Here is a 27314-nt window from a genome sequence, read left to right as displayed (position 1 = left end):
TCATTGTAGTACTCGTTAAAGAGATACACTATGGTCGCAAAAAGCGTAGCCCTTGAAGAAACTTTAATAATGGCGAAGAATAGAAATTCTTGTGCTAATTACGGTGCGGTCCATGACTTTGTGGTACTTCTGTACTCGAAAAAATGTTCGGTGACAATCTGGTAGAAAATGATAAAATTTTGACCAAGGCATTCTTTCAAGAAGACTCACACAGCATATCATCTATTGTGCATCTCGTGAGCCGCTAGCAAAAACTATTTCAAAGTTCTCAGTATCCTTGCTTTTGAAACAAAGCATATTGAAATATCACGTTATTCTTAAAGGCGGAAGTTAGAATGTGTTACTAAACATAGTAACGCAGCAATGTGTAACGCGTGACGGCAAAAAATTCTTGGCCTTCCTTCCGCAAAGTGTTCAAGTTACAAATCTTGCATGTTTTTCTAAAGTTCAAAGGTACTTATATTTGAACTATGTCACTTAGGGAAAGGTGCTTAGTGGGGCTTCCCGGCGTGAAATATCTGTTAAGAGATATTTAGGATCAACACAACAAAATCAAATCTAAAACTATAACACGATGTGTGATATCATTTCACGTTATCTTTTATACAACATTTTCAGTTAACTTTAAGACAGACCTATATGCAACATGATTGCTAGTATAGCTTAATCTACAGAATTATGAAGTTTCCTGACAAATGTAAAATTTCCCAGACCCATCTTACAATTTTCCAAATTAGCTCTAGTGACGACCTACAGCCACCCTCCCCCCCCCCCCCCCACCCCAGTCATGCTCTCCTCCCAATTATTTATGCTTTCGGTAACTCACGTGCAAGGCAGATGGACTGATAGTTCCTTGACGCCACATGAAAAGAGGATTTATTTTTTCGGAAACCTAACACCTGTATCTCTTTAATTTTCTCGAAACCATATTTAAACAATCTAGCCTATTTTTTTCTGCTTTTTCCAAATTGTATTTCAATGGCGAATTGGATAGGTGAAGAAGAGCCACTTAGTGTATGTGCTGCCACTCAAACCATATTTTTTTTTCATTTATTGAAACCCAATTTAGTTTATTTAAATTTAAAGTCTTTAAAAACCTACCAAATTACTTGAACTGATACAAAAAATCCACTTTTTCCTAACTTCTCTGAGGAGCATAAATTTTCCCACACTAGGAATGAGATTCCTGGACCATGAAGAATCAATGAGTGCCAGAAATTCGTTCGTTGTAAGCTTCTGAACGGTCAGTTATAGCAAATATTTGAGATATTTCTTGGACACTTTGCCTTGCGTCTTATTAAAAAGATTATGGTAGCCCGCGATTACCTGGTAACCCCGTAAAATTTCCATATTGAATTTGAGCTGAGTTTTACAATTTATATGTTAAATGTTTATTTCTTAGGAAAGCCTCGAAGAAAAAATTCAACTTTTCCATTAGAAATAAAGAAGAGGAGAACAGGTGCGATAAGGCCCTTATAAATCTCTCTTTGCTTTTCCAGTCGAGTTGATTCAATCATTTTTTTTTTTTAACTTTGGAATTTTTTGTCCGTTACTCGTTATTTATTGTTGCTTTACTCTGTTTAGTAACACCAAAAGTTAGCCAGGCCGGGGTTGAAACTTAGCTTATTCAAAATGCCTCACAGCTGGTGTAAGACTCACGTTTACCGTTTCTCATATTCAGACTAGTCTGTCGGTGTGTGGCTTGGTAAACACAAGGAATGATGCGGACTCAGAGCATGATCATGGGGTGCCCTTATTCACCAGTACAAAGAAATTATTGATATATCTGTTCCGTGTTCCTTTAACTGAATTCATCAGTCCTGGTGTTACAGACTGATAAAATATTACGCCTTCAGGCAGATAGCAAAGAGTCGTTTCTGTTTATCCTCTCGGTTTATTTCTTACTTTTTTTTTAACGGAGTTCAAATTCTAAATTTCAGACTGCCCCTTCAAAGCTAGACGTTTAACGTATTCTTGAAAATTTGAAGATAAGAATCCTTAATCATTCAATTTCTGATTTTCTCAAATGGTGAGTTTCTTAGGAATCTTGTGGGGAATCTTGTCTGAATAATGATATTCTAATTCTTAGGAAATGAGCTAAACCCAGCGAAATCGGACAACGTTTAAGTCAGCTGGAACTCTAAGAGAGAGCTTAATGTTCAGGGCGGAGATCTTCTGATTAGGAAATATCAGCTTCAAAAAGAAAGGATAAAGGCTGATAGTTTCGAAAGAAACTGTTTGGGGCTGCGTCGGTGGGAGTAACGAAATAATTTGGATATATCAACAAAGTTGAAATGGTAAATTGGCCACCGTAATGATTACAAAAGCTGACGTTTCGAGCGTTAGCCCTTCGTCGTTAGCCCTTCGCTCCGACGAAGGGCTAACGCTCGAAACGTCAGCTTTTGTAATCATTACGGTGGCCAATTTACCATTTCAACTTTGTTGATATATCCAAATTATTTCAAAAAGAAAGGGGTTGTGTAAATATTAAAAAGATATTTTTGTGGAAATGAGATTTGAATGACACGAATATGTTCTTAATATTTGACAGCTGTTCACTTGGTCTTCATTTAAAATACAGTGAAAACTTTTTCTGGCGAAAATTTTTGGGAAACATTAGCTTTCGGCTGTTAATCTAAAGCCTTCCACGGATAAAGCATGAAATGCAAATTAGTAAAATAGATACAAAAAGCAAGGTAAAGGTGATAAGAAGAACAAAGTAAAAGTATGGAAAGGTGGCTATTGTTTAAAGAGACTGCTATGCTGATTAGGAATCGGCTTAGAGCCTTATTGTCCGCATTCTTAATAGCAGAGGTGTGCTAAGCCTCCAGAGTTTTTCTAATACGAAAAGAGCCTTTGTCGATAACTCGAGAATGGTTGAAATCAAGGCGATGATCAAATGACTACGCATGTTTCGCAATGTATGACCCATTAGCACATGTCTTTACATTCCTAATGTGTTCTTTCTTGCGGGTTTCAAAACAACGGCCGGTTTCATCTACATAACACCAGTCACAATTGGCACAGGGTATTTTATAAACCACATTTGGTTGGTGTTCAATAGGTGGTCTGAATTTAGGAGAACGGAATTCTTGTTGCAAAGTCTTAAAGGGCTTATTTACAACTCAAATATCGTGCTATCGAAGAATCCTTGTTAGCGGTTACGTAACACCATTGATAAAAGGAAGGAGAGCAAAACCGTTGGAGTTCTCTGGATGTTCAACCCATTTAAAAATCATGCAAACCAATTCTTCAGGTGAAGGGATGACATGTGTGGGTTGTTTGGAAATTTTCCGCTTTAGGGTATTGGAAATAACAGAGGAGGGATAATTTTTGGCGCCTAGAGCATCAATGACATGATTGATTTCAGTATTTTTCCCTTGGAGAGTACTTGGGAGTTTAATTGCGCAGTGTAGAAGGGTCTCAGCTGTACTAATCTTGTGGCGTTTGTCGTGGTGAGAAAAAAAGTCTAAATATCTGTCAGTATGAGTTGCTTTGCGGTAAACATCAATAGTGATCGTGTTATCATTGCGAGAAACCAAAGTGTGCAAGAAGGCGATCTGTTGGTCAGATTCCTCTTCAATGGTGAAAGAGATGTGTGGATCGATGGAATTAAGTGTAGTATGAAAAGAATTAACCGCATCTCTTTTGATGATGCAAAAGCTGTCATCCACATAGCGTTTCCATACTTTAGGTTGTACTTCAGATGTGTTGATGGCCACTTCTTCGATCGCTTCCATGCACAAGTTCGCCACCACAGGACTGACGGGGCCACCCATCACGCAACCATGGATCTGTTTATACCTTACCATCATAAATAAATTAATTGTTAGATAAGATAAAGTTCAACAGTGAGATGATGTCGTTGCTGTATAAGTTCGTGCGTGAAGAAAGTGTATCATCCTTAAGCAGTTTGTCCCTTATGTAATCACAGGCTTTGTCAACGGGGATAGCTGTAAATGGTGATACCACATCGAAAGATAGCATAACCTCATCATCCTGGATGAAACCACGACAAACGCCACAGGCTTAGTACATCTGAGACCCTTCTACACCGCGCAGTTAAACTCCCAAGTACACTCCAAGGGAAAAATACTGAAATCAATCATGTCATTGACGCTCTACGCGCCAACAATTATCCCTCCACTGTTATTTCCTATACCCTATAGCGGAATCTTTCCAAACCACCCACACATGTCATCCCTTCACCTGAAGAATTGGTTTGCATGTTTTTTAAATGGAATGAACCTCAAGTGAACTCCAACGGTTTTGCTACCCTTCCTTTTATCAAGGGTGTACACAACCGCTAACGAGGATTCTTCGAAAGCACAAAATTCGAGTCGTAAATAAGCCCTTTAAGACTTTGCAACAAGAATTCCGTTCTCCGAAATTCAGACCACCTTTTGAACACTGACCCAATGTGGTTTATAAAATACCTTGTGCCTACTGTGACTGGTGTTATGTAGGTGAAACCGGCCGTTGCTTTAAAACCCGCAAGAAAGAACACATTAGGAATGTAAAGACATGTGCTAATGGGTCATATATTGCGAAACATGCGTAGTCATTTGATCATCGCATTGATTTCAATCATTCTCGAGTTATCGACAAAGGTTCTTTTCGTATTAGAAAAACTCTGGAGGCTTGGCACACCTCTGTTATCAAGAATGCGGACAATAACTCTAAGCCGATCCCTAATCAGTATGGCATTCTTTTTAGCTTGAATTGCCACCCTTTCCATATTTTTCTTTGTTCTTCTTGTCACCTTTATCTCGCTTTTTGTATATATTTTACTAATTTACATTTCATTTTTTATCCGTGGATAGCTGTAGATTGGCAGCCGAAAGCTTATGTTTCCCAAACCTTTTAGCCAGAGAACGTATTCACAGTATTTTAATGTCTCATCCTGGCTGCGCTTCAATTGTTAATGGTTTGCAACATAAAAAGGACTCGATCATTAGATATTTTGTAACATATCTCACTGCGCTTGTGAAAGTGCCTTTACTTCCTGTAGTTTTTTTGACGCGATTTACTATTTATCTTTAGTTCCTCACTAAGGCAAATTTGATAGAACTGAATCTTTTCCTTCTACTGCGGATTTATTAAGAGTAAGGAAGTGCTGTTATTACTGCAAGTGCTTTTGTTTCTGTTCTAACCCTATTTGTTTCTATATCTTCTCAGACGTTTCAAGTTCTATCGGAAGCTCGCAAGTTAGACAAAAGAAAACGTGAAAAGCTGTGCAGCTTATACACAAAGACAGCAGAATTCTTTAGTGAGTTAAAAGAAGACGGCATCGTAAAAAACCTGGAAGAAATCTTGGGAGACTTTAGAACAACTTTGAGGAAAAATGTTGAAAATATCAGGCTGAAAGATCACTATGTAGTTCTCGTTGCAGGTGAGCAGGAGTACGAAATTTTATCTAACGTAGAAATTTGGTCAGTGAACAATGCCAGACACAACTCTAACCCGCTTACATTCGTAGTAAAATCTCTAGGAAGAAGGTAGGCGTTGTGCGCACTCTGATTGCGTTGCATCATGGTCGTAAAACAAAATGTGAGTCATTTGCATTTTGACGCGTTGGAGTGAATTTCTTTGATAGCAGCGTGAATATGCGGGGATTATATTGGGGGTTCACTGACTTTTTCCGTTACTTCGAAAGCTAAAAAGTTTTACGGGCCTGCGCGACTCCCATCATTCCTCCGTGACGAATTCGTTCAGCTGGGAGGCAACTTAAGTTATTAAGAAAGATTCCAAACTGCAATCTGCTTAAGAATCTCGACACAAATGGCAGCAGTTATACTCACAACCGATGGCGAGGGATGAATAACTCCATAGTCAGAAATGATATTCTTAGACGCAAGTTATTTAAAATACAGGTTTTGTAAACGGAAAATCCCCACGCCTCCTAAGAACGAATTTGTCTCACTCCACGTTTAGGAAAACATACAGAGTTTCAAAATACCCTCAGAGAATAGAGGAAACCTAAATGAGGCCTTTGAGAAACGTATCTCTGGAGTTATTTCTGCAGGAGAGAAGTATACTTTAAAACAAAGAAAATAGCGCGCACGCAGAAGAAAATATTGCCTTTTGTACCAAAATCTCATCCGGCTTTGCAAAACCTCAAGAGCACACAAGGAGGTAAGTTGCTAAAGAAACTGTGGTGTTGGGTCGGTGGGGGCAACAAGGTAGTTTGGTAATATCAACTAAGTTGAAATTCAAAATTGGCCGTCGTAAAGAGCTAAAAAGCTACAAAAAAAAAAGCTAGCTCTTTACGGTGGCCAATTTACAATTTCAACTTAGTTGATATTAGCAAATTACTCAAGAGCATACAGATTGGAAAACGGACACCTCAAAACTTACCCTTATTATCACAACGCAAAGGAAATTCATCAAGAGATATCCTAATAAGAGCTAAACCTACAGGGTAGAAGACTTATTTTAAAGTGCTAGCGAACAGTAGGAGACGCACAAGCCTATCAGCGCTTCTCAATGGTCGACTATCTTTTGTTTTCCGGCTTTCCGACTTTCCGGCGTGTTGCCTCACAACGTAACGCAACATACTGAACCTAACAATGGGCCCTCTCGCTCCATAAAAGGGTCTCAAACACTATCACTTAAATTGAATAAACCATTTGTATCGTTGGAGTGCGCGAAAGCGCGTTAGAGCGCGTTTGGCCAGAGCTGTTGAAGGAAGGATCAAAGTGGTCATAAAAGTCTTTGAAAGGCTTCAAACTAAGACCTTCTCGAAAACCGGTCTTCAATTACATGCTGAAAAACAGTGCTTGTGTTTATCCTTGAGAAAACGCGACAAATGCGCCCGAAAAATACTACTAAACATTCAGAATATATCAAATTACATTTACCAATAGTGAAAGGAAAAAGAAACGGAGAAAATAACCTAACCATAATTCAATGCAATCGGAGCGCTCAACCTGCCTGGGGAGACGGAATGTATTCTTTTCTTTGGAATACCAGACTAAGTGACTAAATTACCGGTCTCGTGAAGGCCAATATCTCGAATGATCTTGTTCGACTATGGGAAGACTTTTTGCCCTGTCAGCTAAAGATGGCGGTCTGCGTAAGGTTTTCTTGTCTCTTTTATTTCCTCCCCTGCCTCTCCCTAAAGTAATGACAACTTTCCTTTGTTTTGAAAAAGACCAAAACTAAGGTCACCTCCGACCCAAACATCTCCATTGAACACCACAACTTTAGATTTCTTGAGATTAAAAAACCAAATTCGTGGAGAGCATCGTTTACACCTTAAGGAGGAAAAAGTTGTTGATTTAGCGCCATTACTCCCAGTCCGGTTTACCGTGGACACTTTCAGATAGTTTAGGAAGAGAGAAAAAAGCCACCTAGAAATAGGCGGTGTTGGGCCAGCTGACTTGCTGGGCCATGCAGTTTAAATTGTAGTATAAATGCAGAAGGCGCGATCATAACACAACTTCCAACTTATTTATTCATTATAAAAGACTCCATACAGCTGAAGGAGTCTTGTGGGAGGTATCCAGTCACAACGTCACGCACCGCGAGAAGCTTAAGTTACCATATACCCAGTTGGCGTATAATGATCTACTCTTTTGGATAGTAGAAGCACGAGAGGAAAACTCGTCGGTAACTAAAGGCTTTTGAATCACAGTTAGTTTTCATAAAAGGAAATTTATCTAAGGACGCATTTCTATTTGTCAGTTTTTTTTTTTAATCCCGGTAAAAAATGAACATTTACTCCAAATCCACTGACTTCAAGAATGTGTTCGCAATGAAGAATTTACATATCGTAAGATCAAATCACCTAGGCGTTCAATTGATAATATAGACGTTACCTGATAGGCTGGAAAAGATGTTCTCCAGTCACTGAGATCTGTTGCTCCTAGGCGTTATTCATGTCATTCCTATCCCTTTTGTTAATAACAAAGATCATTTTTGAAAAACAGGTGAAACCAGCGCAGGGAAAAGTAGCATTATCAACCTCATCCTTGGAGAGGAACTTCTTCCTTATTCAATTCTTAATACAACATCGACCATATGTGAGCTAAATTATGGCGAGAAACGTGCCATTTGCTCGCACTTTAAGGAAGGACGCGACGATATACAGGAACCCATTTACCGGGAATTTGAAAATTCTTCGAAGAATTTATAAGAAGAGTTAGAAGAGTTTCTCAACTTAAGAAATGGACGAGAGAAAGGATCTCCTTATAAAAAAATGGAACTGTTTTGGCCACATGAATTGCCCAAGGTAACTATAACATTGTCTAACTTGAAAACAAAACAAAACAAAAAAAAGACTGAGCAAAAATCAAGTGTTTCTTCTTAATGGTATTCAATGAGCGACGTAAAAAAAAAATGCCAAACTCCTTCCTTTCAGCCTCTAAATCCTAGATCCATTCACTACAGGTCTAGCCTTCCCCTAAAATGTGTTGGTAGAAAAGGGGGTGATAATCCAGCAATAATCAAACCAAATCAGCGCGAGTTTCCTTCGTTATAAACTCGAGGTGTGAGTTCTATAGCCATATTTGGAGCAAACGATCTATTTACATTTACAGCCATAAATTGCTGCTATCATCGCTATCAACGAAGGTTACCTAATGATTAAATGTTTCTTCTTTCCATGTAGGAAGGTGTCATGATTGTTGATAGTCCTGGAGTCGGAGAAAACGAAGCCATGGATAAATTTGTCCTGGACTACCTGTCTGAAGCCTTTTGCGTTATCTAGGTGATTAACAGCACTAATGCTGGAGGAGTTCAGAAAGACAGGGTGAGCTTTCATTCCTCTCCTTAATATTTTTGTTAACTCAGATCATGAATGAACGATTGATACATCGGTGGATTTCAAAAGATCTGGACTACTTTTGGAGGATACTGGGGCTTGCCCTGTATGTTCTCGCAAAATCACAATTTTTTTTCTCTCAATTCTTCGAACCGCGTAGCACTATAATCATCTGTCGGTGTTTTAATTCATGCCTCAATTTTCGGTTTGAATGTTTCCTCATTGCTTCTCCCTAGTTTTTATTAATCATCATGTTTGTTTGCTACCGCTTCTTTAGATTTAAAACACCTATAATCTTTCTGGACTTGCGTTGCCTCAGGGCCTCAATTTCTTTTTCGGAGATACAGGCGAAGGAAAGTCATTATTCTTCCAGGACCAGTCATTATATACCAGTCACTAAATGTGTAGTAATTTCTCTGACGTCTTTATGCCTTTTTTACTTTAGTACCCGATCGAAGTTACTTCAAATTTTGATATTTTGATTTCCTAAAACAGCTTCTTATGTTGCTCAGCGAAGCAAAAAGTCTAAAGAAGGATGAAAGAATGGACGACAGGTTGTTCACTAAGTGTACATTATTTGTTTCCAGCAAGTGGAATCAAGTTCCTGGCGACAATGCCGAGCAAGTGAAGCAAACGTCGTGCACGTTAGAACCTTCGACATCTTTTATTTGAACCTCGCTTTTACATTCGGTTTCAAATTTTTGAAATTTTTCACACTATTTAAGGATAGTGGTGGTATTTCACTGAATTTACAAGCCGTTTATTTTTAACATCTTTTTTTCAAATTTCCACTGAATTTGCTCGTGAAGGAAAATAATTTACACCTTTTATCTCTTTGGTGGCAAAACGGAAAGAAATGAAGTGTACAAGCGAAAGCACTGAAAGTTTAACATTGCGATTAATAAAAGTACCTTGAAATGAAAATACGTGTATTGATATTTTATTTCTTTAAAAACAAAGAAGTGTTTCATGAACAGTCCAAATACTTTGATATTTTTATTTTTAGAAATTCACTACAGGCAACTGCCATTAGCTGAATCGTTGGAATGAGCATTCAACTGAAAACTTATGGAAATGCAATGTTCACTGGAGAGTTGTTGAAAGATGCATTGGTGAACAGTCCACCTAGAACTCTTGCTGTTAGACCATCACTACCGTTATTCATTGTTACGTTGTTGTGTTATTGCCGACTTCTGATGGAAGTGCAAGGCTGTTAACATTAATTTCTCACAAAGCTTCAGTGTGTGGACCGCCGCTTGCGTTGGCAGCAGTGACAGTCGTAGTAGTACGACTGAAAACCCAGCCAACTTGTTTGACATCCTTCGTTGTTTTTCTAAAAGATTATGGCTGTAGGTGGATATTCAACTCGGGTTGGCGTGATCTGTTAGCTCGGATATTGTTTTTTCTGGGCCGTGTTCACAGGATTTTCTCGCTTTCACGTTGTCGCGAGCGAAAGAGGCTTTTCATGCCTCTCCAAGAATTTATAGTTCAGTTCAAAACAAGGAAGAACCTCAGGCTCACTTTGAGAAACGCTTTTTTGTTTCTGGTTCTTTAAAAGGTGACAATGGTTTTGAAAACATTTTAAATTGACTCAGAAACCAAACTTTGTAACGATTTGACTATAGTTGTTATGCTTATGTAGATGCGAAACAATTTCACTTAGCCTCGTTTTCAACTGGCAATTCCACGCTAAATACCTCGCTTCGTTAACCAATCAGAATGCGAGATTGTACTCAATGATGCGATTCCATGCAATATAACATCCCGGCGATTCCGTAAAAACCTAATTCTTTTCCTCTACAATTTTCGCCGATACGAGAAAGGATGATTTCCACCCATAGGAATTAAGAGTATTGCCGCCTACCATACTTTGGCATGTGGTTCGACTTATTTCCTTTTGTTCCCCTATTTGGTTGTGTGAGTAGTTTTACGCCTCCAGTCAACATGATTGTCAACGGCATTCGGAACATATCTAGTTATCCTCTCTTGACCCACTTCATTTTTTGGCAGCCAGCGATGGAAAATCGGCTCTCCAAAATTTACGCTCTGTATAAGAAAACAAAATATGAACATTCCCCAAGACAATTCCACAAAAATAAGGGAAGCATTGTTATCGGCAGTGCCCTGCGTTCTTTATTGTCTTCCTCTCATGCGTTTCAAGAACGAACAGATCTGAACAAACAAAGCGGTGTTGTTGCTCACGAAGCGGCTAATTGTGAAAAAATATAGCGACTCCTTTTTTGAGTCTTAACTAGGAAGTTTATTTCACCAAATCAAATTGTATAGACTGAAGAAAAATTTCATATTTAGTCCATATATATATGTAATGGACATCTAAGATAGAATGCTCCGTTATATCAAGTCCACCTTAGAAGAAGGTTTGCAACTGGATCACTTCTTTATCGCATAATACAGTGGATGCTACTGATGATCACTGTGTAGTTCCTAGACATAATAACAAGCTAAGGACTACAAAGAAAATAAATGCACTAAAATAAATTGAGCACTACTCATACGTTCGTGGTGGCTTTTACAGCTAATAGAGTGTTTGCACCTACGTCACAGCTACGTCACAAAATTGTACTGTCCGCCATTATGGGGGAGTAAAGAGGCGTGCAGTAACACAGTTTACTACTATATCTTCCAACGTTTTTCTCAATTTATTGCATTATGCCGAAATTTTGCTTGGTTTTAAACTGTTCCCACGACACGTCTAAGCGAAAAGATCTTTCCTTTTGTCGAGTGCCCAAAATCGTAACGAGGCAAGGCGAAGAAACGGAGATTTTGTCAACGGAACGTAGGCGAAGGTGGCTGACCGCCATAAGCCGTGACGACCTTACGGACAAAATTCTTGAAAATGATCGTGTTTGCGGCGAACATTTTCATTCTGGAATAGCTGCTCCTCTGTGGGATAAGTGGAACGTCGATTGGGTACCATCGCTTAAGCTTGGACACGAGAAACTAAAGGTTAGCGAAGCATCAGTTCAGCAAAGTCAGGAAAGAGTCAGACGAGCCACAGAACGTACAAAGCGCATGGTCGAGAAAGACTCTGAAAATTCTCAGATAAGTCTTGCCAAAAAGCGATTAAAGCACAACGAAGCTGGCCATAGTGTTCAAAACATATCATTCGACGTGGAAATGGCAGATATTGAGGACATTTCTGAGAACTTACCCGACAACTTGAGGCATGCTGTAACCCAAACAGAGTTGAGCTGTAACACTGTGCTCTCGCCTGAGCCCATACATCAGAACTTGCCATCTTCTGATTTTGACGAAGCTTTTTTTTCTGGAGATGATGACAAAGTTAAGTTTTACACTGGTTTGCCATCCTTTGAAATTCTGCAAACAGTCTTCTTCTTTGTTGCATCACATGTTGATAGACGACGTGGAGTTCTAACTAAGTTTCAAGAGTTTTGTATGGTGTTAGTGAAGCTAAGACTTTCTGTCCCACACCTTGATCTTGCATATCGTCTAAAGATCTCGACGTCTTCTGTCTCTCGTATTTTAGTTACTTGGATAACTTTAATGGATATTCGATTAACTCCAATTATTAAATGGCCTAGTCGTGATGAGTTGTACAAGACCATGCCTAGATGTTTTTTGGATGCGTTCGGTCGTAAAACTACAGTTATTATTGATTGTTTTGAAATTTTCATCGATCGGCCATCCAACCTTCTTGCAAGAGCTCAGACCTTTTCAAATTATAAACACCACAACACTGTCAAAGTTTTAATTGGAGTTACACCACAAGGGACAATTTGTTTTGTGAGTGAGGCTTGGGGAGGAAGAACATCAGACAAGTTTTTGACTGAGAAGTGTGGAATTCTTGAGAAACTTTTGCCAGGTGATATGGTCCTTGCTGACAGAGGTTTTACTGTGCATGAAAGTATTTGGTTCCGTCATGCTGACCTGAATATTCCAGCATTTACAAAGGGAAAGGATCAACTCGATCCTGTTGATGTAGAGAAGACAAGACAGATTGCTACACTGAGAATCCACGTTGAGAGAATTATTGGGACATTGAGACAGAAGTACACCATCCTTCAACAAACTTTGCCAACAGATTATCTTGCCTGTAGATCTGGTGAATCTGTACCTCTCATTGACAGGATGTTAAGAGTTTGCTCAGCTCTTGTCAATCTTTGCCCACCTACCATCCCATTTGACTGATGGGGCATTCAACATTGAATGGATTGTACTTATTAACTATTGATGAAATATTATTATGATTTTTTTTCATTTGCATTTTTTTCATAAGTTTATTCACAAACATTTGGGTTTTAACCCATTTTCCATGTTGATGCCATGCATTCATTCTTTACATTGTTGATAACACTTATAAATACTCGGTGATAAACAGTGTGGACTTTGAATGCCTTGCTCTCAGGCAAGAACTGCTTCATGCTTCATGAAGCAATAAAATGTCACATAACCAACTGTTTAACCTCAGGAAAGGGAGTAATCAGTCCACTCTTTAAGCATGTTAATAGATGAGATCTCATTTGATTTACATCAAAGTTTGGGATATCCTTGTCCAGATTGTAAGAAAGTGCTGTTGCACTGAGCCATTGCAAAAACACCACAGTCAGAATCATTTGATTGTTGTTGCACAGGTACAACAGATATATCTTTGAAATCTTCACCAATTAAGTTCTGAACTTGCTGTTCCAGATCATTAAAAATAACATCATGAAAAAGACTGTCATACAAATTCACAAATCCTTTTTCACATCCAATTGAGCTTTCACATACCCAATGATTGCCCCCAGTGTGCAATATCTGAACAAAATCCCCATCAACTTTTTCAAATTTAAATATATTCCAAGACTTGTATGCTGAAATCCTTGTATAGCTGGATTGACTGTTTTCAAAAGTGATTGGGCATACTGTATAATACTATTTTCAAGCCACCCATTAGGTGATTCAATCACATCAAAGTCATGTGCAGATAGTTCAGCAATTATCCCATATTTCTCAACATCAACATGGTAAGTTTCACCCAAATTTATAATGTCAGAATCATCAGAAGTGTTGGAGATGGGAGAGGAAGACTCCTTGGATAGTTTTGAGCTTTTCATAGCAACAACACTTTGCAATTTACACTCATTACATAACCAGGACAATTTGTAATTGTTTGGACGACGCTTGTAGGATAAACAACTGAAATGGAAGAATTTGCCGCTAGGCGAAAAATTTAAGCGAAAATCTGCCCCAAAATGCTGGTTATGAAACCGTAAACCATTTGGTTGTAGGTTTGCAAGCTTTAAAGTTCTTAAATTGTTCTGTCGTATAAAAACTAGTTTGTGAAACCAAATGCAACACGAGATCAACAGCTTCAACAGTACGAAGGCATTCCCTACTTAACTTTTCGTCCGGAATCAAAAGAGGATCAACACGAACACACGAAATCTTATCAATATAACGCTTCTTTACAATACTTGCAGGTGATTTCGCATAATTAGACAAAGGAATATCATGAATAATGTTTTCTTCTGAAGCGCGTTGAGACGTCTGTTGGGCATCAGCATCCGCCATGTTGGTTCTTTACTCCCCCACAATGGCGGATGATAAAGCTGTGACGTCACGTGCAAACACTCTATAGTTAACATCATTCCATTCATATCACCAGGAATATTTTTAACGGATAACTTCTTTTTACGACCAGAGGTTAAATTTGTCAATTTTTACGCCTGTTTTACGCAGTTTTACTTTTTTTTTGCCGTTTTACAGCTATCGGTTGACCCCATTATAACTCTCTGTAAACAAATCAGGTGCAGAAAAAAAAAAAGACATTTTCTCAATTAATAGCACTTGTATCAAATCAAATTCTCTTGTTAAAAGCTCAATTTAAAATTCAGTATATAGCTTGCTTCAATACGAAAGGCAGAGTGAACTCTAACAAATTGTTTGTATCAAAATGGCTGCCGCTTCTACAACTACAGGAGTTGGTGTACAAGGGTACTTCTTCCCTTCCCTAATGGATTTCTCTCCTGCTATACCTCTCACAAAAACAAAAAAAAACGAAACAAAACAATTCCTGCGGAAAATGGATGACCTACTTCTCTAGCACCATCCTTGGTTCCATATCCTCCTAGCCTACGAATAAAGCTGACTTTTACATTTTTTTCTTCTTGATTTTTGGGTAAGACTTATCTTCCTGGCACATTATCACTTAGGACAGATAGAGTAGAAGACTGAGACCAACGTTCTAAGTATAAAATAATTTCAAAGTTACAGTTCTTCTACGGACATTTTATAAAGATGATTGGCCTCTTTATTGCACCACTCAGCGGTGGGGCGTTCATTTGGGTCTGTTTTCCAGCAAGTTTCCATCGTGGTTTGCCAGTGGCCTGGGGGTTTATGGCATCTTACCAAGTGTTGCGGACGATTGCCTTTATCCACTCAGGCGAAGAAAGCGTCTATAGTTGGTGGCCTGTAATAAACCTCGCAGAAGGCCTGCCGCCTATACCACATTTCCCACATAGGTAACCCCAGGCTGTATATGTCTGCTTTACTGTTGTACAACCGAGAATGAAACACTTCTGGTGCCATGTAGACGGGGGTTCCCGCTAAAGTACCTGTGATGTCTTCTCCTCCTTTAGAAACACCGACGTCAGTAATCTTCGCTGAACTCGTTTCTGATAGGTTAAGTAAAGAAAATGAAAATTAATATGCCAAATTTATTGCGGCCATTAACTCGAACAAGACTCTTAAAGACCATCTTTTCACAACAGACTTGTTAGAGACAGTCGGTGAGACGTTATCTCCGACCATAATATTCAGGGTGGATATAAAATCTGTGTCGGCTGTGTCTGAAAGCATGCACAGCGTTGAGAAATCAATAGTCTAAGGATAGGCTAGCTAAAGATTATTAAGCAAGTCAACTTCATATGAACAACAATTGAATTATGTGCGCCAGTTATATTTTTATCACATTTGGCAGTAATGGCGCAATCTTGCGATTGTCGGTAAGAGTAACAAAACAACAACAACAAAAACGAAAAAACAAAAAACAAATCGACAGTGGTTTAGCGTGGTCTGTACTCTTATCTACAACGATATTCGTCATCACAGTGGTTAGAATTTGTTTTGGACTCACTCGGCTGCGCCTTGTGAGTTCACAGTTTGACTACTGTGATGAAGAATATCGTTGTCGATAAGAGTATTGACAACGCTAAACCACTAACGATTCGTTAAATAGATGTCAAATCATTTATTTGTTCAATCACATATCTTGTAAACCTGTTACCATTCATTGCCGTTAATCCATATTGAAGGCATTTCTGTGTTAATTGAAGGTTTGCTTGTTGCAATAACTTGGAGTGACTTTTTTTTCCTTTTTTCCACATTTTGGCAATATCTAGAGTCACCTATGTATCATAACTCTCTATTTAAAGGTTGAAAAGATAAAAACCCTTCAAGTCTCCTACCAATACGTTCTCCAACTTAAGGTCCCTGTGAATCTCCCCTTGTCGGAAATCTCCCTCAGCCACTGACAGGCTTCTCTCAAGGCGGCGGCATTTTCGGAAACTGCGGGGGCTCTGCTGAGATTCCTGAAGATGTGATTCTTTAAGTTTCCTTTGCAGAGCTCCATGACCATTATAACTTTCAATTTTCCATTTATGTCAAGCAACGATGTACCATACAACGTTACGATGTGGGAATGCTGCAATTTTCTATAAACACATAAAAATAACAATTTTTCTATAGATACGAAGTAAGTAGCGGCAAGCAACAAGCATGGAAAGTGTTCCGCTGCGAAACGGCCGCGGAACGAGAGTTTGAAACGTTTGTTCGAGAAAAATTACTTCCATATGCCAGCTCCTATTATAATTAATTGGTTAGTTTTGACAGTTTACAACAACATTCATCTTTAGTATAATTCCTTGACTTCTCGCAGCGTAGCCAAAATAATGCTAGATCGAAATGTAAATCGTTTACTCCTACACCTCTCTCCGGCTCAAGTATTAGCTCAGAAAGACAAGTGTCTCGTTCATTTTCGGCACAAAGCAGCCTTAAGATTCGAGTGAACGATGTTACTGTTCATTTGAATAACCAGTGGGTTCGGGAAGAGTCTTTTGTTATTAGTTATTTTCCGTGTCGAAAAAGCAATTTTGAAGAAATGTTCACAGCCCACAGCGATGACACTTCGAGTGATCTTGGCCCACACCAAAGCCAAGGAATATTGGTTGCGGCCGAAGAAATTGAAGACTGACGAGACCTCAACGACGAAGGGAAACGGAGAAATGGAGACTGTAAAGTAAATTCATTTCCATTATGATTAAAGAACCAATGGTTTTCTGGGACAGGTGCATAATTAGGCCGAATTGATACTTTGATTCAAATCTTAGAGACTATCTCTCCCAACATGTGTGTTTTTATTTGCTTGATCCCCCTCTATTTTTCGGACTCCCGCTGTTTTCCTCATTTCAACTATGCGAGAACCTTGCTGCGGCTGGTCAAATTATACGGAGAAAAAAATAATCAGGACTGCATAAAGTAGATGGTTCCCAATAATAATGACGAAAAAGGTTTGGTGGATATTTGAACCCACGGTTCTCGAAAGTCCATGAATTATAATAGTTTTAAATGACTAGAAAAGCTGATAACTTACCTTAGAAGTTAAATTTCATTCAGGATAAGGCTTGCATTTCTGGGATTAAGCGATTCGCGACAAACTTTCAATGCCACACTTCGCTCCTCTTCGACTTCGGTTTTAATTTTTCCTCTGTAAACAAAGGCAAACGCACCGCTGCTAAGAAGATCTTCCTCTTTCCAGTCCAATTCCTTGCGGCTGACATCAACACCACGGACCTCTTTGCGCCCGAAAATGGCAAGACTACCTCTGATCTTAACAGCCCTATCCAGCATTGGCTGATAGATTTGATTTGTATTATTTGCTTCTTTGAACGTGTTTCATTCTTGAGCTGTTTGCAGGCCTCAATGTCAGCCTGAATCAACTCTGGAATGCGGGCCTCAATTTGCTTCAGACAAAGTTTGGCATCATTCAATTGGCACTTCACAAAGGAAATGAGGGTAGTTTATTTTAACGCCTCGTTCAAGTAGTGTGCAGACGCCGTAGCCATAAAAGCACACTTGTCTAGTTCGTACTTCTTAATTTTGCTTTTATCTTCTAACTTGCTCTTGATGGCCATGAAGCCGACTACTGGAGCACGGATAATATGGGCAACAAGACCAGGTGGGGCCCAGAGTTGGGCCCAGAGCGGGGTTGTAACACTGTTGGCAAACTTTTCCATGAGGGTAAAGAGACTTGCTTTACTAAGAACAACACTTTCCAGCAGAACTTCGTCAGATGTGACTGCGCTTTGTAGATTTCGGAGTTCTCCCGAAATAAAGTTGTATTTCGTTTGAAAGTACTCCAGAATTGATTCTCGAGTATTTGTGAACACGTGGTTGCCTTCTTCCCAGTTCTCTATGATATTTCGTAGGCGCCTTTCCAACACTTTTCTGATGCTGTTCATTGTTAATTCCCAGGAGGTTTCTGCTTTTGGAACTTCGTCCACAGTCCATGCGTGAAACTCGATTTTACACTATCCGACTGGAGATAGTCGGAGAGCCTCTGTACAGCTTTGTCTGTGCGATCTTTCAAATGGCTGCGTAGATCTCCCATCACCTCGTTTTGCTGTCGCTCTATTAGCACTAAACGGATATGAATTAAGGCCATCAATGTTTCGTTTTTCTCGTTGTCTCTTGAAGCGTTTTTCACATAGGCGGCAGCATGATAAGCTATCCGGGATAGCAGCTCGTCTAACCGCCTTCAAAATAGATGTATATATTGGAACGTGAATAGTCATTCTTTTGTTTGTACCAGGAACTAAGCAAAGAATTATCTGCTCAAAAGTAGTTGGGAAAGAGATTTGCATGTTTTTTTTTAATCTAACAAAATGGAAAAATCTCAATCCATCAGTGGTGGTCTTCATTTTTGTGTGCTGTTTTCTCTGAAGATAACCTACACTGAACTGTATATTCCGCGTTACACCATAAAATAAAGAAATTTAACCTCATGTTTTATTGCTTACTTCCAATGAATTTCAAGTCTAGCCTCTATGGTTCTGGTTACCATAGACCTGACCCCAGTCATTAGAGAGCACAAATCTTCGGTGATGATTCCATGTCTTTGAGCAATGTTGGCCACCTTAGTTGACATAAAGACGATTTGCGACTCTGGATCAAGACCAGGCCAGCATTTCTTAAATTCTTTGATAACGTAGCTCTTTACTTCTTCGACTTCTTCTTTTGGAAATTGGTCCAACTTATTACGACGAATAAAGCACACTTGGGTGGAAACTCTTCTTGCCCCTCTTTCCGTTTTCTAACAACATGTGTCAATAACTTTTCCAGCTGCAATTAAAAAGTTATCAAGGCATATTCTGCGGGTAACCTTTGTTTACCTTGATTTACTATTTCCCCCTGAGTGTTATTCAGGCTATGAAGTGGAGCGACATACACTTGACGTTAACATTTGTAAAGAATTTTTCCACGAACTGTAGGAATCTGAAAGCTCTGGTTCACCTACGTGTAACGCCACCTCGAATTGTGACGATAAAATATTTCCCGGCCCCATTGAATCTGCGAAAGCAGAAACTCTTTGAAAATTGCTGTGGATCTGAGACAAAATACCTTTCAAACATTTTACGTCCCGCTTAAAGAGGTGTTTTTTTTTTTCTTTTACCCTGCTACCTATTCTACGAATTCTGGTAAACACAAAATACGATTTAAAATAATAATTAACGTGACATAAGTTACCGGGGGGCGAAAATACGTTTTTGCCTTTAGTCACAGTCAAAAATTACCACTCGGCTCATGCGGTTCTTCATAATCATCCACATGAGCATCATTGCATCATCAAAGCATGCCTGATATTCATGAGTATTTAAAAAAAAAAAAAACTTACTCTGTTCTCCTGAATTCCGCCAGCGTTTGCACTGTTGATAACGTAGATGAAGACAAAAGCTCTTAGCAAGTATTCCGTGACTATTTCGTCCATGATAGTAGATTCTCCAACACCAGGACTATCAATGATGACTATACCATTCTAAAAAAAAAAATGACCATTTGCCTCGACCATCTTTATTGATACTAATCGAGAGAGAAGGGAGGGACCCCAAAACGTTCATTACAGTTTAGAGTTCAAAAATTATCCATATAATACTAAATTACAATAATGATCCCCTAGAGTTTAGACAACTTGAAATTGAAACAAAAGAACTTGATTTATTTATTGCAATTGAATTCAAATCTTTTCACACTCGAGTTAAATTTTCAACCATACCATTTTGTTTCTTGCGTGGTAACGAGTGTTTCATTTTAGTTGTAACTGAAAAGTCTAATTCACAAATCAGGGGACACCTTTAGGATTCTTTGAAACGGCTTCCTTCTTCTTGCCGAAGAGTTTACTGATTAATATTCTAAGATCCAAATAAATTACCTTCAAAAGTTGGTGAGGCCAAAAGAGTTCAACCCTCTTGTAAATTGAACATTTTTCGTGGTGGCCCTTCAAATGGACATAGGTAGAGATCTGCTCAAGATAGCTTTGTCCACCTGCTCCTTTACGGAGGGTAAAGTTTTTTGTCGGCAATTCCGTTTCAGGGTCTTTGTCATTGAAGTGGACCACAACTTTGCGTTCTTTTCCGTACTTTATTTCACAGATGGTGGAAGTTGTACTTAGAAAGGAGTAAGGAAGGTCTTCGCCAAGAATGAGGTTCACCAGACTACTTTTTCCTGCATCTGTTTCACCTTGAGTCAAATGAAAAACACTGCCTCTGTAGATTAAATTTTGGAGCTTAAGTTATTCGCCCAAAATAAAGTCCACCACTATTTTTCCCGCACCTGTTTCACCTTGAGTGAAATGACAAAACATTGGCTCTAGAGCTTAATTTCAGGAACTTGGCTTAAATTCTGACCGAAGATGCAGGCCTAGTTTCAGGTACGTTTTCATAACAATTTACAAGATGTGTTATTTTTCTTAGTGCTCTAGGTATGGCTACAAAAACAATTAACTAATTAAAAGTTTCTCTTGTATGTACGATCATATCACTATGTCTTGCCTCTTTTTCTATAGCAGCGCAATATTACATCTGTTCATTTAAGTTCATTAAGACTTTTGAATATCTTGTTGAGCTGACTAACTTCCTTTACGAGGTCACTGAGGTATACTGTAATGTATGAGTTGCCAGTAGCCGGATCCTAGCGTTTGCGCAAAGATCTCTGGGATCGCCACGGGGCAAACATTGAAGCCCGCTAGAAAGAAATGCATGGCAAAAAGCAGTTTCGATGTTCAACAAACCGATTTTTGGGAAAGATCAACGCTTCTTCGCCGCTGTTTTATTATAGATGGATTAAGATAATTTTAATACAACGATCTCAATATAACGATTTCAAGATATACCTTACTCAAGAAGAGAAGTCTATCTATATATTTTATAACATATTTCGGGGTAATTCCCACCAATACGTACACCGACCTTGTATTATCTTAATCCCTCTATAATGAAATTGCGGCGAAAATGCGTTGATCTCTCTCAAAAATCGTTTTGTTGAACATCGAAACTGCTTTTCGCCATACATTTCTTTATAAAAGGCAGTAATGTTTGTCCCGTGGCGATCCCAGAAATCTTTGCGCAAACGCAAGGATCCGGTTACTGGCAATTAATTTATTAAAATTCAGATCCAGTGTAGCTGAATTACTTAATTATTAACTTATCAAATTCATCCTCCTATTTCCAACAATTTACCTGCCCCTAAAAGGAAGTATTATCTCTGCTTCATGCGCGGCCTGTGGTTTCTCATTCTCTCTTTCACGTCCCCCACATTCATCGACAGCAAATTTAACATTTTGTCATCCAGATGACCTAAACAGATATCTGCTTCGGAGTAAAAAGTCCAAAGAGTTTCTTTTTTTCTGGTATCTTCCTCCATTGCTTCTGAGAGAACAGAAAAGGCCTAAGGAGGGAAGACGAAATTTCATATTTATAACAGACGAGAAATAGCCACGAATTCATTTGCTTAAACACTATAATAATGAATATCTAAGACCATCTAACTTAAAAAAAAAAGCCTATGTGCAAAATATTTGAACATGAGAATATTGAAAAAAATCATTCTCATATCAAATGCTTCCAAACAGAAGCATCTCAAAAATAGGTGTATACATGTGAGACCTTAGTAGACTGCTTTGAAATTTCGTTCGAGTGCTTATAAGGTATGTATAATCACATGATTCGAATGCAATTCGCGTTTAATCCGCACGAGTAATTTTTCAACGGTTATCCAAATTGCACGAGCCAGTATTGTGGGTGTAGTTTGCTGTCTCAGTCTATAACATTTTGAGTGCTGACCTATCCCGAATTCCATGAGAAAGTACCATGTTGTTACGTGTTGATAATGTACTTATATCTCATGAGACGTTTTGCTGTGTAGTGTCGCTGAGTATTTTTAGAGTTGTGCGTTAACATTTTGAGTGCTGACTTATCCCAAATTCCACGAGAGCGAATCATGTTATTACTTGTTGATAATAAACTCATATTTCCTAAGACGTTTTGTTGTGTAGTATCGCTGAGTACTTTAAGAGTTGTGCCGTATTTTGACGAGGCCGTAGGGCTCGTCAAAATACAAATACTTAGAAATACGGCACACCAAGACGTCTAATAAGTTATTTATTATCCAAAACGCCAAATTGTCATTTCGTGCAGCTTTGGCAACTTTAGTCAGTTGTAATACACCAGAACACAATATATTTTGAAAACCGCTAGCGCCACACCAGGAGATTTTCTCGCCTCCTGAAACCGCAAACCAATGGGAAGACGGGACCTCCTGGCGTCTCTGTTGAATGTTGAGTAATGGACAAAGTTGGCAAAGAAAAAACCCGCACAAGAAAGGCAAAGCGGGAGAAACTGCTGAACAGCAAATACCCTCATCGCTGAAATAACTTCCCTCGGGTAGGTTTATTCACGATTTCAAACGATTCGAGGCGATTGACTATGTTTTTGTATCAAGGCCGGTACTTGCTTATTGAAAAGAAACCTCGTTTTTAACCTTATGCACGACAAATGTGGCTTAGATGTTGACTTCGTTGTTCGCAATTTGGATGCCAGTGTGGAGTGGAGTGGCAGGACTGTTCTTTTGTTTCTGACAAAATGGTGCAATTTCTCTCTTCTTTGGGCCTGTTTTTTTCCTTTTCTTCGTCCAGGGACTCCTCTCTATTTTGATTTCTGTTTTTCATCCATGAGAAAAGATTTTCCACCAGCAGAGAACATCCACGTGTGAATTTTGTCAAGTGCGCGGTGCAAACAAAGTATGCAAATAACATGAAATTCCCGCTAATATTTCCCCTGGCGATTCACTCATTTACGAGATTATGATACCTTCCTACTTTGGGTAGGAAGCTTTTTGAGATTTTGGGCTTTTTCTTTTTTTAAACCTTAGGTAAAATGCCTAACTTAAATCTAGTTCAATACAAGAAAAAGCGATTTTTTCGGCCTCTGAAGGTGTGAAGTAACCTCAACCTTTATTTTAACCCTATGATAGTGTTAATCGCGCTTTGAGGATCATAAAATAATCGTGGGTTAAATTTTAATCGTTGATTTAGCGCTAATCGGCTTTCGAACAACCGGGACCTGGTGTCTTTCTTCATTAGAGAACACTGCGAAATGCATAGGGTTCTAGAAGATTGGCATACATTCTGAAAAATTACAGAAACTCTTACCTGACCAGCCAACCAACTAGGTGTGCTTGGAGACTGTTTTATTTCAGCCTTTACTGCATCTCTCATCTGCTACAGGGACCTTAATCCAGAGCATGAGATTCCAAGTGCCTTCATCACTTGAAACATTTCCTCGATATCATCGATTTTATCGAAGGATGTTTTCTTTGCTGCCATGAAAAAAAAAGTGTTCCGTAACAGAAATTAGGAGACAGGTTCAGGAAAAGAGTGAGTACCATATGGGGTACTGGGTTACAATTTTATCGCCTCATACTGCTCAAACAGATAAAAATGGCGTTCCTACTGTTTATGCAAAGTCGAACTTGACTTTTTCCAGGAAAAGATGGCACGGGAAGTGGTGGGGGCGGGAAAGGGTAATTCGTTTTACATTTCTTGTTATGCTTCCTCAGAAGTCCATGGGAATTTTTTTTCTCGACTGTTTTAACGGACGTTCCCATCAAGTTATTACATACGTATTTACATACGCATGATGCACGATCCTCGCAGTTGATAGCGCAGTAGATAGCGTGGTTTAATACGAATCAACTTAACGGCCTGCTCCCAGTTGGCTTGTTAGCTCAATTGGTAGAGCGCTGCACTAGTATCGCAGATGTCAGTGGTTCGAGTCCCGTACAGGCCTGATTTTTTTCAGATCTGATTTTCGCTATTGCATAAATAGCGCTATCTGCTGCGAGGATCGTGCATCATACGTATCTGATACCGCAGTTCAAAATATATGAACCTCATATATCCATTGTATCTGATTTATCACTTTCACGGGTTTATTACGAATCAACTTAACGGCCTGCTCCCAGTTGGCTTGTTAGCTCAATTGGTTGAGCGCTGCACTAGTATCGCAGAGGTCAGTGGTTCGAGTCCCGTACAGGCCTGATGTTTTTCAGGTCTGATTTTCGCTATTGCATAAATAGCGCTATCTACAGCGAGGATCGTGCATCATACGTAGTCACGGTTTAGTTCACCAGTTCAAAATATGTTTAAAAATCGGTTTTTCAACCTCTGCTATCAAGTAAAACCGGCGAGAAAATGTCTAAACCTACTGAAGAAGTCAACCTTGATTCAGACGATGAAGGAAAACAACCTGAAAACCCTCCAAAGAAGATCTTCGTGAATGACGATCAAAGGGCCTCGGGATCGGCCGTGCCACCCGAGCAAACCAACACTTCAAACAACAAAATGGCCCTCCTAAAAACGGCTATCCATTAACTCACAGAACACTTGATGAGCAAAGAAAAGACTTCGAAAACTCCTTCCGTGAAGGGAAACAGACCAGGGCCTGTCAAACGACATGCAACCCAGACAGATCTTCCCGCGAAAAAACGGCGCGATGTTTGCTCCTCCAGCAAAGAGCATGTTGACGACGATGACCGCGACCCTGAAGCATTGATGAATGAGATCATTGATGAAATCAATGGCTCAGATCCTTCTGACAAAGACCTCGACACTGATGACCCAGATGTGGATGAAACGTTGGCTGAACTCCAAAAAGAGTACGAGTCAGATGACACCCCTGGAGCCAAGCTCCAGCACAAGCAGCTTGCTAAGCTAACTGACAAAATGTTTAGACATCGTATGTCTGATAAAGCATTAAAAGACAAGCTGGATCGCCAAGAAAGGCCAGAAAACAGCAAAAATGCTAAGCCTACCAGGGTTAACCCAGGCATCTGGCGAAAGCTCAGGGATCACAATAAGAAAAGTGATGCACAAATGTATAAAATTCAACAAGCCCTTATAAAAGGCATTATACCAGTGTTACGTATGACTGACCTGTCCATGACAGGGAACCTGAGCAATGACCAACTTCAAATAATGAAGAAATTAGGCCTTGAGGCCCTATCTCTGTTATCACATGCAAGTTATGAGATTAATGTGTAGAGGAAACAACTTATGAAGTCAGACATAGGGAAGGATTATACATACCTATGCTCCTCTCAGATTCCTTTCTCTAACATGCTCTTTGGAGATGACCTCCATAAGCAATTGAAGGATATTGGTGACCAGAACAACATTGGTGCCAAAATCCAGCCCAAAGACTACCACAGCAGTAACTACAATTCTTATGGTGGCAAGTACTCTCACAGGAATTCAAACAACTTGAGAGGACAGGGCTTCAGGCCCTGGAAAAGGAAAGACGGTCAAAAACAGAGCACAAAACATCGACAACAGTCGAAATGGACCTAGAAAGCTCTAATGACCAGGTAAGCGACATCCATGTTAAAAGCTTTACAACTGGTAATATATCTAAATCTATAGCTACCTGGAGGCTGATGATCTCTGATAGTACTATCCTTGAGATGGTAACTGGCTATCGTATAGCCTTTGATTCAGAGCCTTTTCAAACTGTCGTTCCCCATATTCACTTCCCCAGAGGAGAAGAAATTATTGAAACAGAGATTTCTAAATTGTTAACTGAAAATGTTATCGTGGATGCCACTCATTGTGAAGCCGAATTCATCTCCACGGTTTTCACACGACCCAAGAAAGATGGATCACACACGTTAATTCTAAACTTGAAAAGGCTAAATGAACATGTGACCTATAAACACTTTAAGATGGAGTCACTGCAAACAGCTGCCCAATTGATTAAACAAGGCTCATGAATGGCAGTTCTCGACCTCAAGGATGCGTACTACTCAGTTCCTATAGTGACTGATCATAGAAAATATCTCAGATTTATTTTCAAAAACAACTTGTATGAATTTACTTGTTTACCCACTGGGCTATCTAGTGTCCCAAGGTCCTTCACTAAACTTATGAAACCAGTTTAAGCCTGCCTTAGATCAAGAGGCTTCCACCTGGTGGGTTACATTGATGACATCCTCTTGCTAGCTGATACACCTCAGGAGCTTGATAAACAAGTTAGCGATACCACTAAATTGCTAAAATCCCTACGTTTTACTGTCAATGACACCAAATCAGTGACAAAACCATCACAACAAGTCAAGTTCCTGGGATTTACTCTAAACTCTGTTACAATGGATATCACCATGGTCCCTGATAAAGTTGATAAATTAAAAAAATGCATGTAGAAGTCTTTTAAAATATCAGGGAACTCTTACTACTTTAGAGACTTTATCACATACAGCAGAGATATGCGGTTTCCAAGATAAATTTTCATGAATGATAATCCCGAGAAATTTGTCTTCCTGCACACGCATGAGAGAGTTATTTGTAAATATTTTTATATCTGAGGGGTTAATTTGTTTAAGTAGAGAGTGAAAAATGATGAATTTAGACTTGGCAGGATGAACAGTGAGTTTGTTAGCATTAAACCATAAAGAAGCATGAGAGAGCTCTACATTGAGAATGGTTGCTAAAAAAAGTAGCCAGGTCATTATGACGAAGAAAGATATTTGTATCATCAGCAAAGAGAATGATAGACAAGAGGTTGGAGACATGAAAAAGATCATTAATGTATAAAAGAAAAAGTAAAGGTCCAAGAACTGAACCCTGGGGAATCCCACAAACGACCGGATTATATTAAGATGTATGGTCATGGACCACATTGCACTGCTGTCTGTGGGACAAATAGCTAGTCAGCCAGGTTGATGGGATACCTCTAATGCCATAAAAAAGTTAGTTTATCCAGAAGTATTTTATGATTGACTGTATCAAATGCTTTCTTAAGATCAATTAATACTCCAACAGTGTACTGATTGTTTTCAAAACCTTCAAAGATTGTATTGACAAGTTCTATAGCCATAGCCGTAGAGTGATGTGGTCTGAATCCATACTGGTGATGATTAAGGATATTAAACTTTGTGAGAAATCCTGATAACCTGAGGTAGAAGAGTTTCTTGAGGACCTTAG

At 39.1% G+C, this 27314-nt stretch overlaps 1 protein-coding gene, 1 long non-coding RNA gene and 4 pseudogenes across 4 annotated transcripts; 4 read left to right on the top strand and 2 right to left on the bottom strand.

Moving 5' to 3' along the window:
- Positions 1-1432: 1432 nt before the first annotated feature.
- Positions 1433-9443, top strand: LOC148727183 (uncharacterized). Of its 3 annotated transcripts, none has more exons than XR_015989362.1 (6): positions 1433-1459; positions 5179-5392; positions 5935-6135; positions 7932-8233; positions 8612-8752; positions 9260-9385. It is a non-coding gene; the product is annotated as an uncharacterized LOC148727183 (long non-coding RNA). The 3 variants fall into 3 exon arrangements; XR_015989361.1 differs by lacking the exon at positions 1433-1459 and adding an exon at positions 1873-2029 and having other exon boundaries at positions 9352-9443; XR_015989360.1 differs by lacking the exon at positions 1433-1459 and adding an exon at positions 1873-2029.
- Positions 3015-3987, bottom strand: LOC148727185 (uncharacterized; annotated as a pseudogene).
- LOC148727184 (uncharacterized) lies at positions 4011-4867 on the top strand (annotated as a pseudogene).
- A 1991-nt stretch (positions 9444-11434) lies between the features above and the next one.
- On the top strand, positions 11435-12934 carry LOC111334730 (uncharacterized). The gene has a single exon (XM_022940541.2). It carries the CDS (start codon positions 11435-11437, stop codon positions 12932-12934), a length of 1500 nt encoding a protein of 499 aa, XP_022796276.2.
- A 2061-nt stretch (positions 12935-14995) lies between these two features.
- On the bottom strand, positions 14996-23663 carry LOC111334728 (uncharacterized; annotated as a pseudogene).
- A 1062-nt stretch (positions 23664-24725) lies between these two features.
- LOC148727182 (uncharacterized) lies at positions 24726-25685 on the top strand (annotated as a pseudogene).
- The last annotated feature ends 1629 nt before the right edge of the window (positions 25686-27314 follow it).

The sequence above is a fragment of the Stylophora pistillata genome, chromosome 7 (genome assembly GCF_964205215.1).
Source record: "Stylophora pistillata chromosome 7, jaStyPist1.2, whole genome shotgun sequence".
Lineage (NCBI taxonomy): Eukaryota > Metazoa > Cnidaria > Anthozoa > Scleractinia > Pocilloporidae > Stylophora > Stylophora pistillata.
This window is presented reverse-complemented; position numbering and strand designations above follow the sequence as displayed.

Bases quoted from the DNA above. Each gene is read 5' to 3' on its own strand.
- LOC111334730 (XM_022940541.2), top strand. From the start codon at position 11,435: ATGCCGAAATTTTGCTTGGTTTTAAACTGTTCCCACGACACGTCTAAG.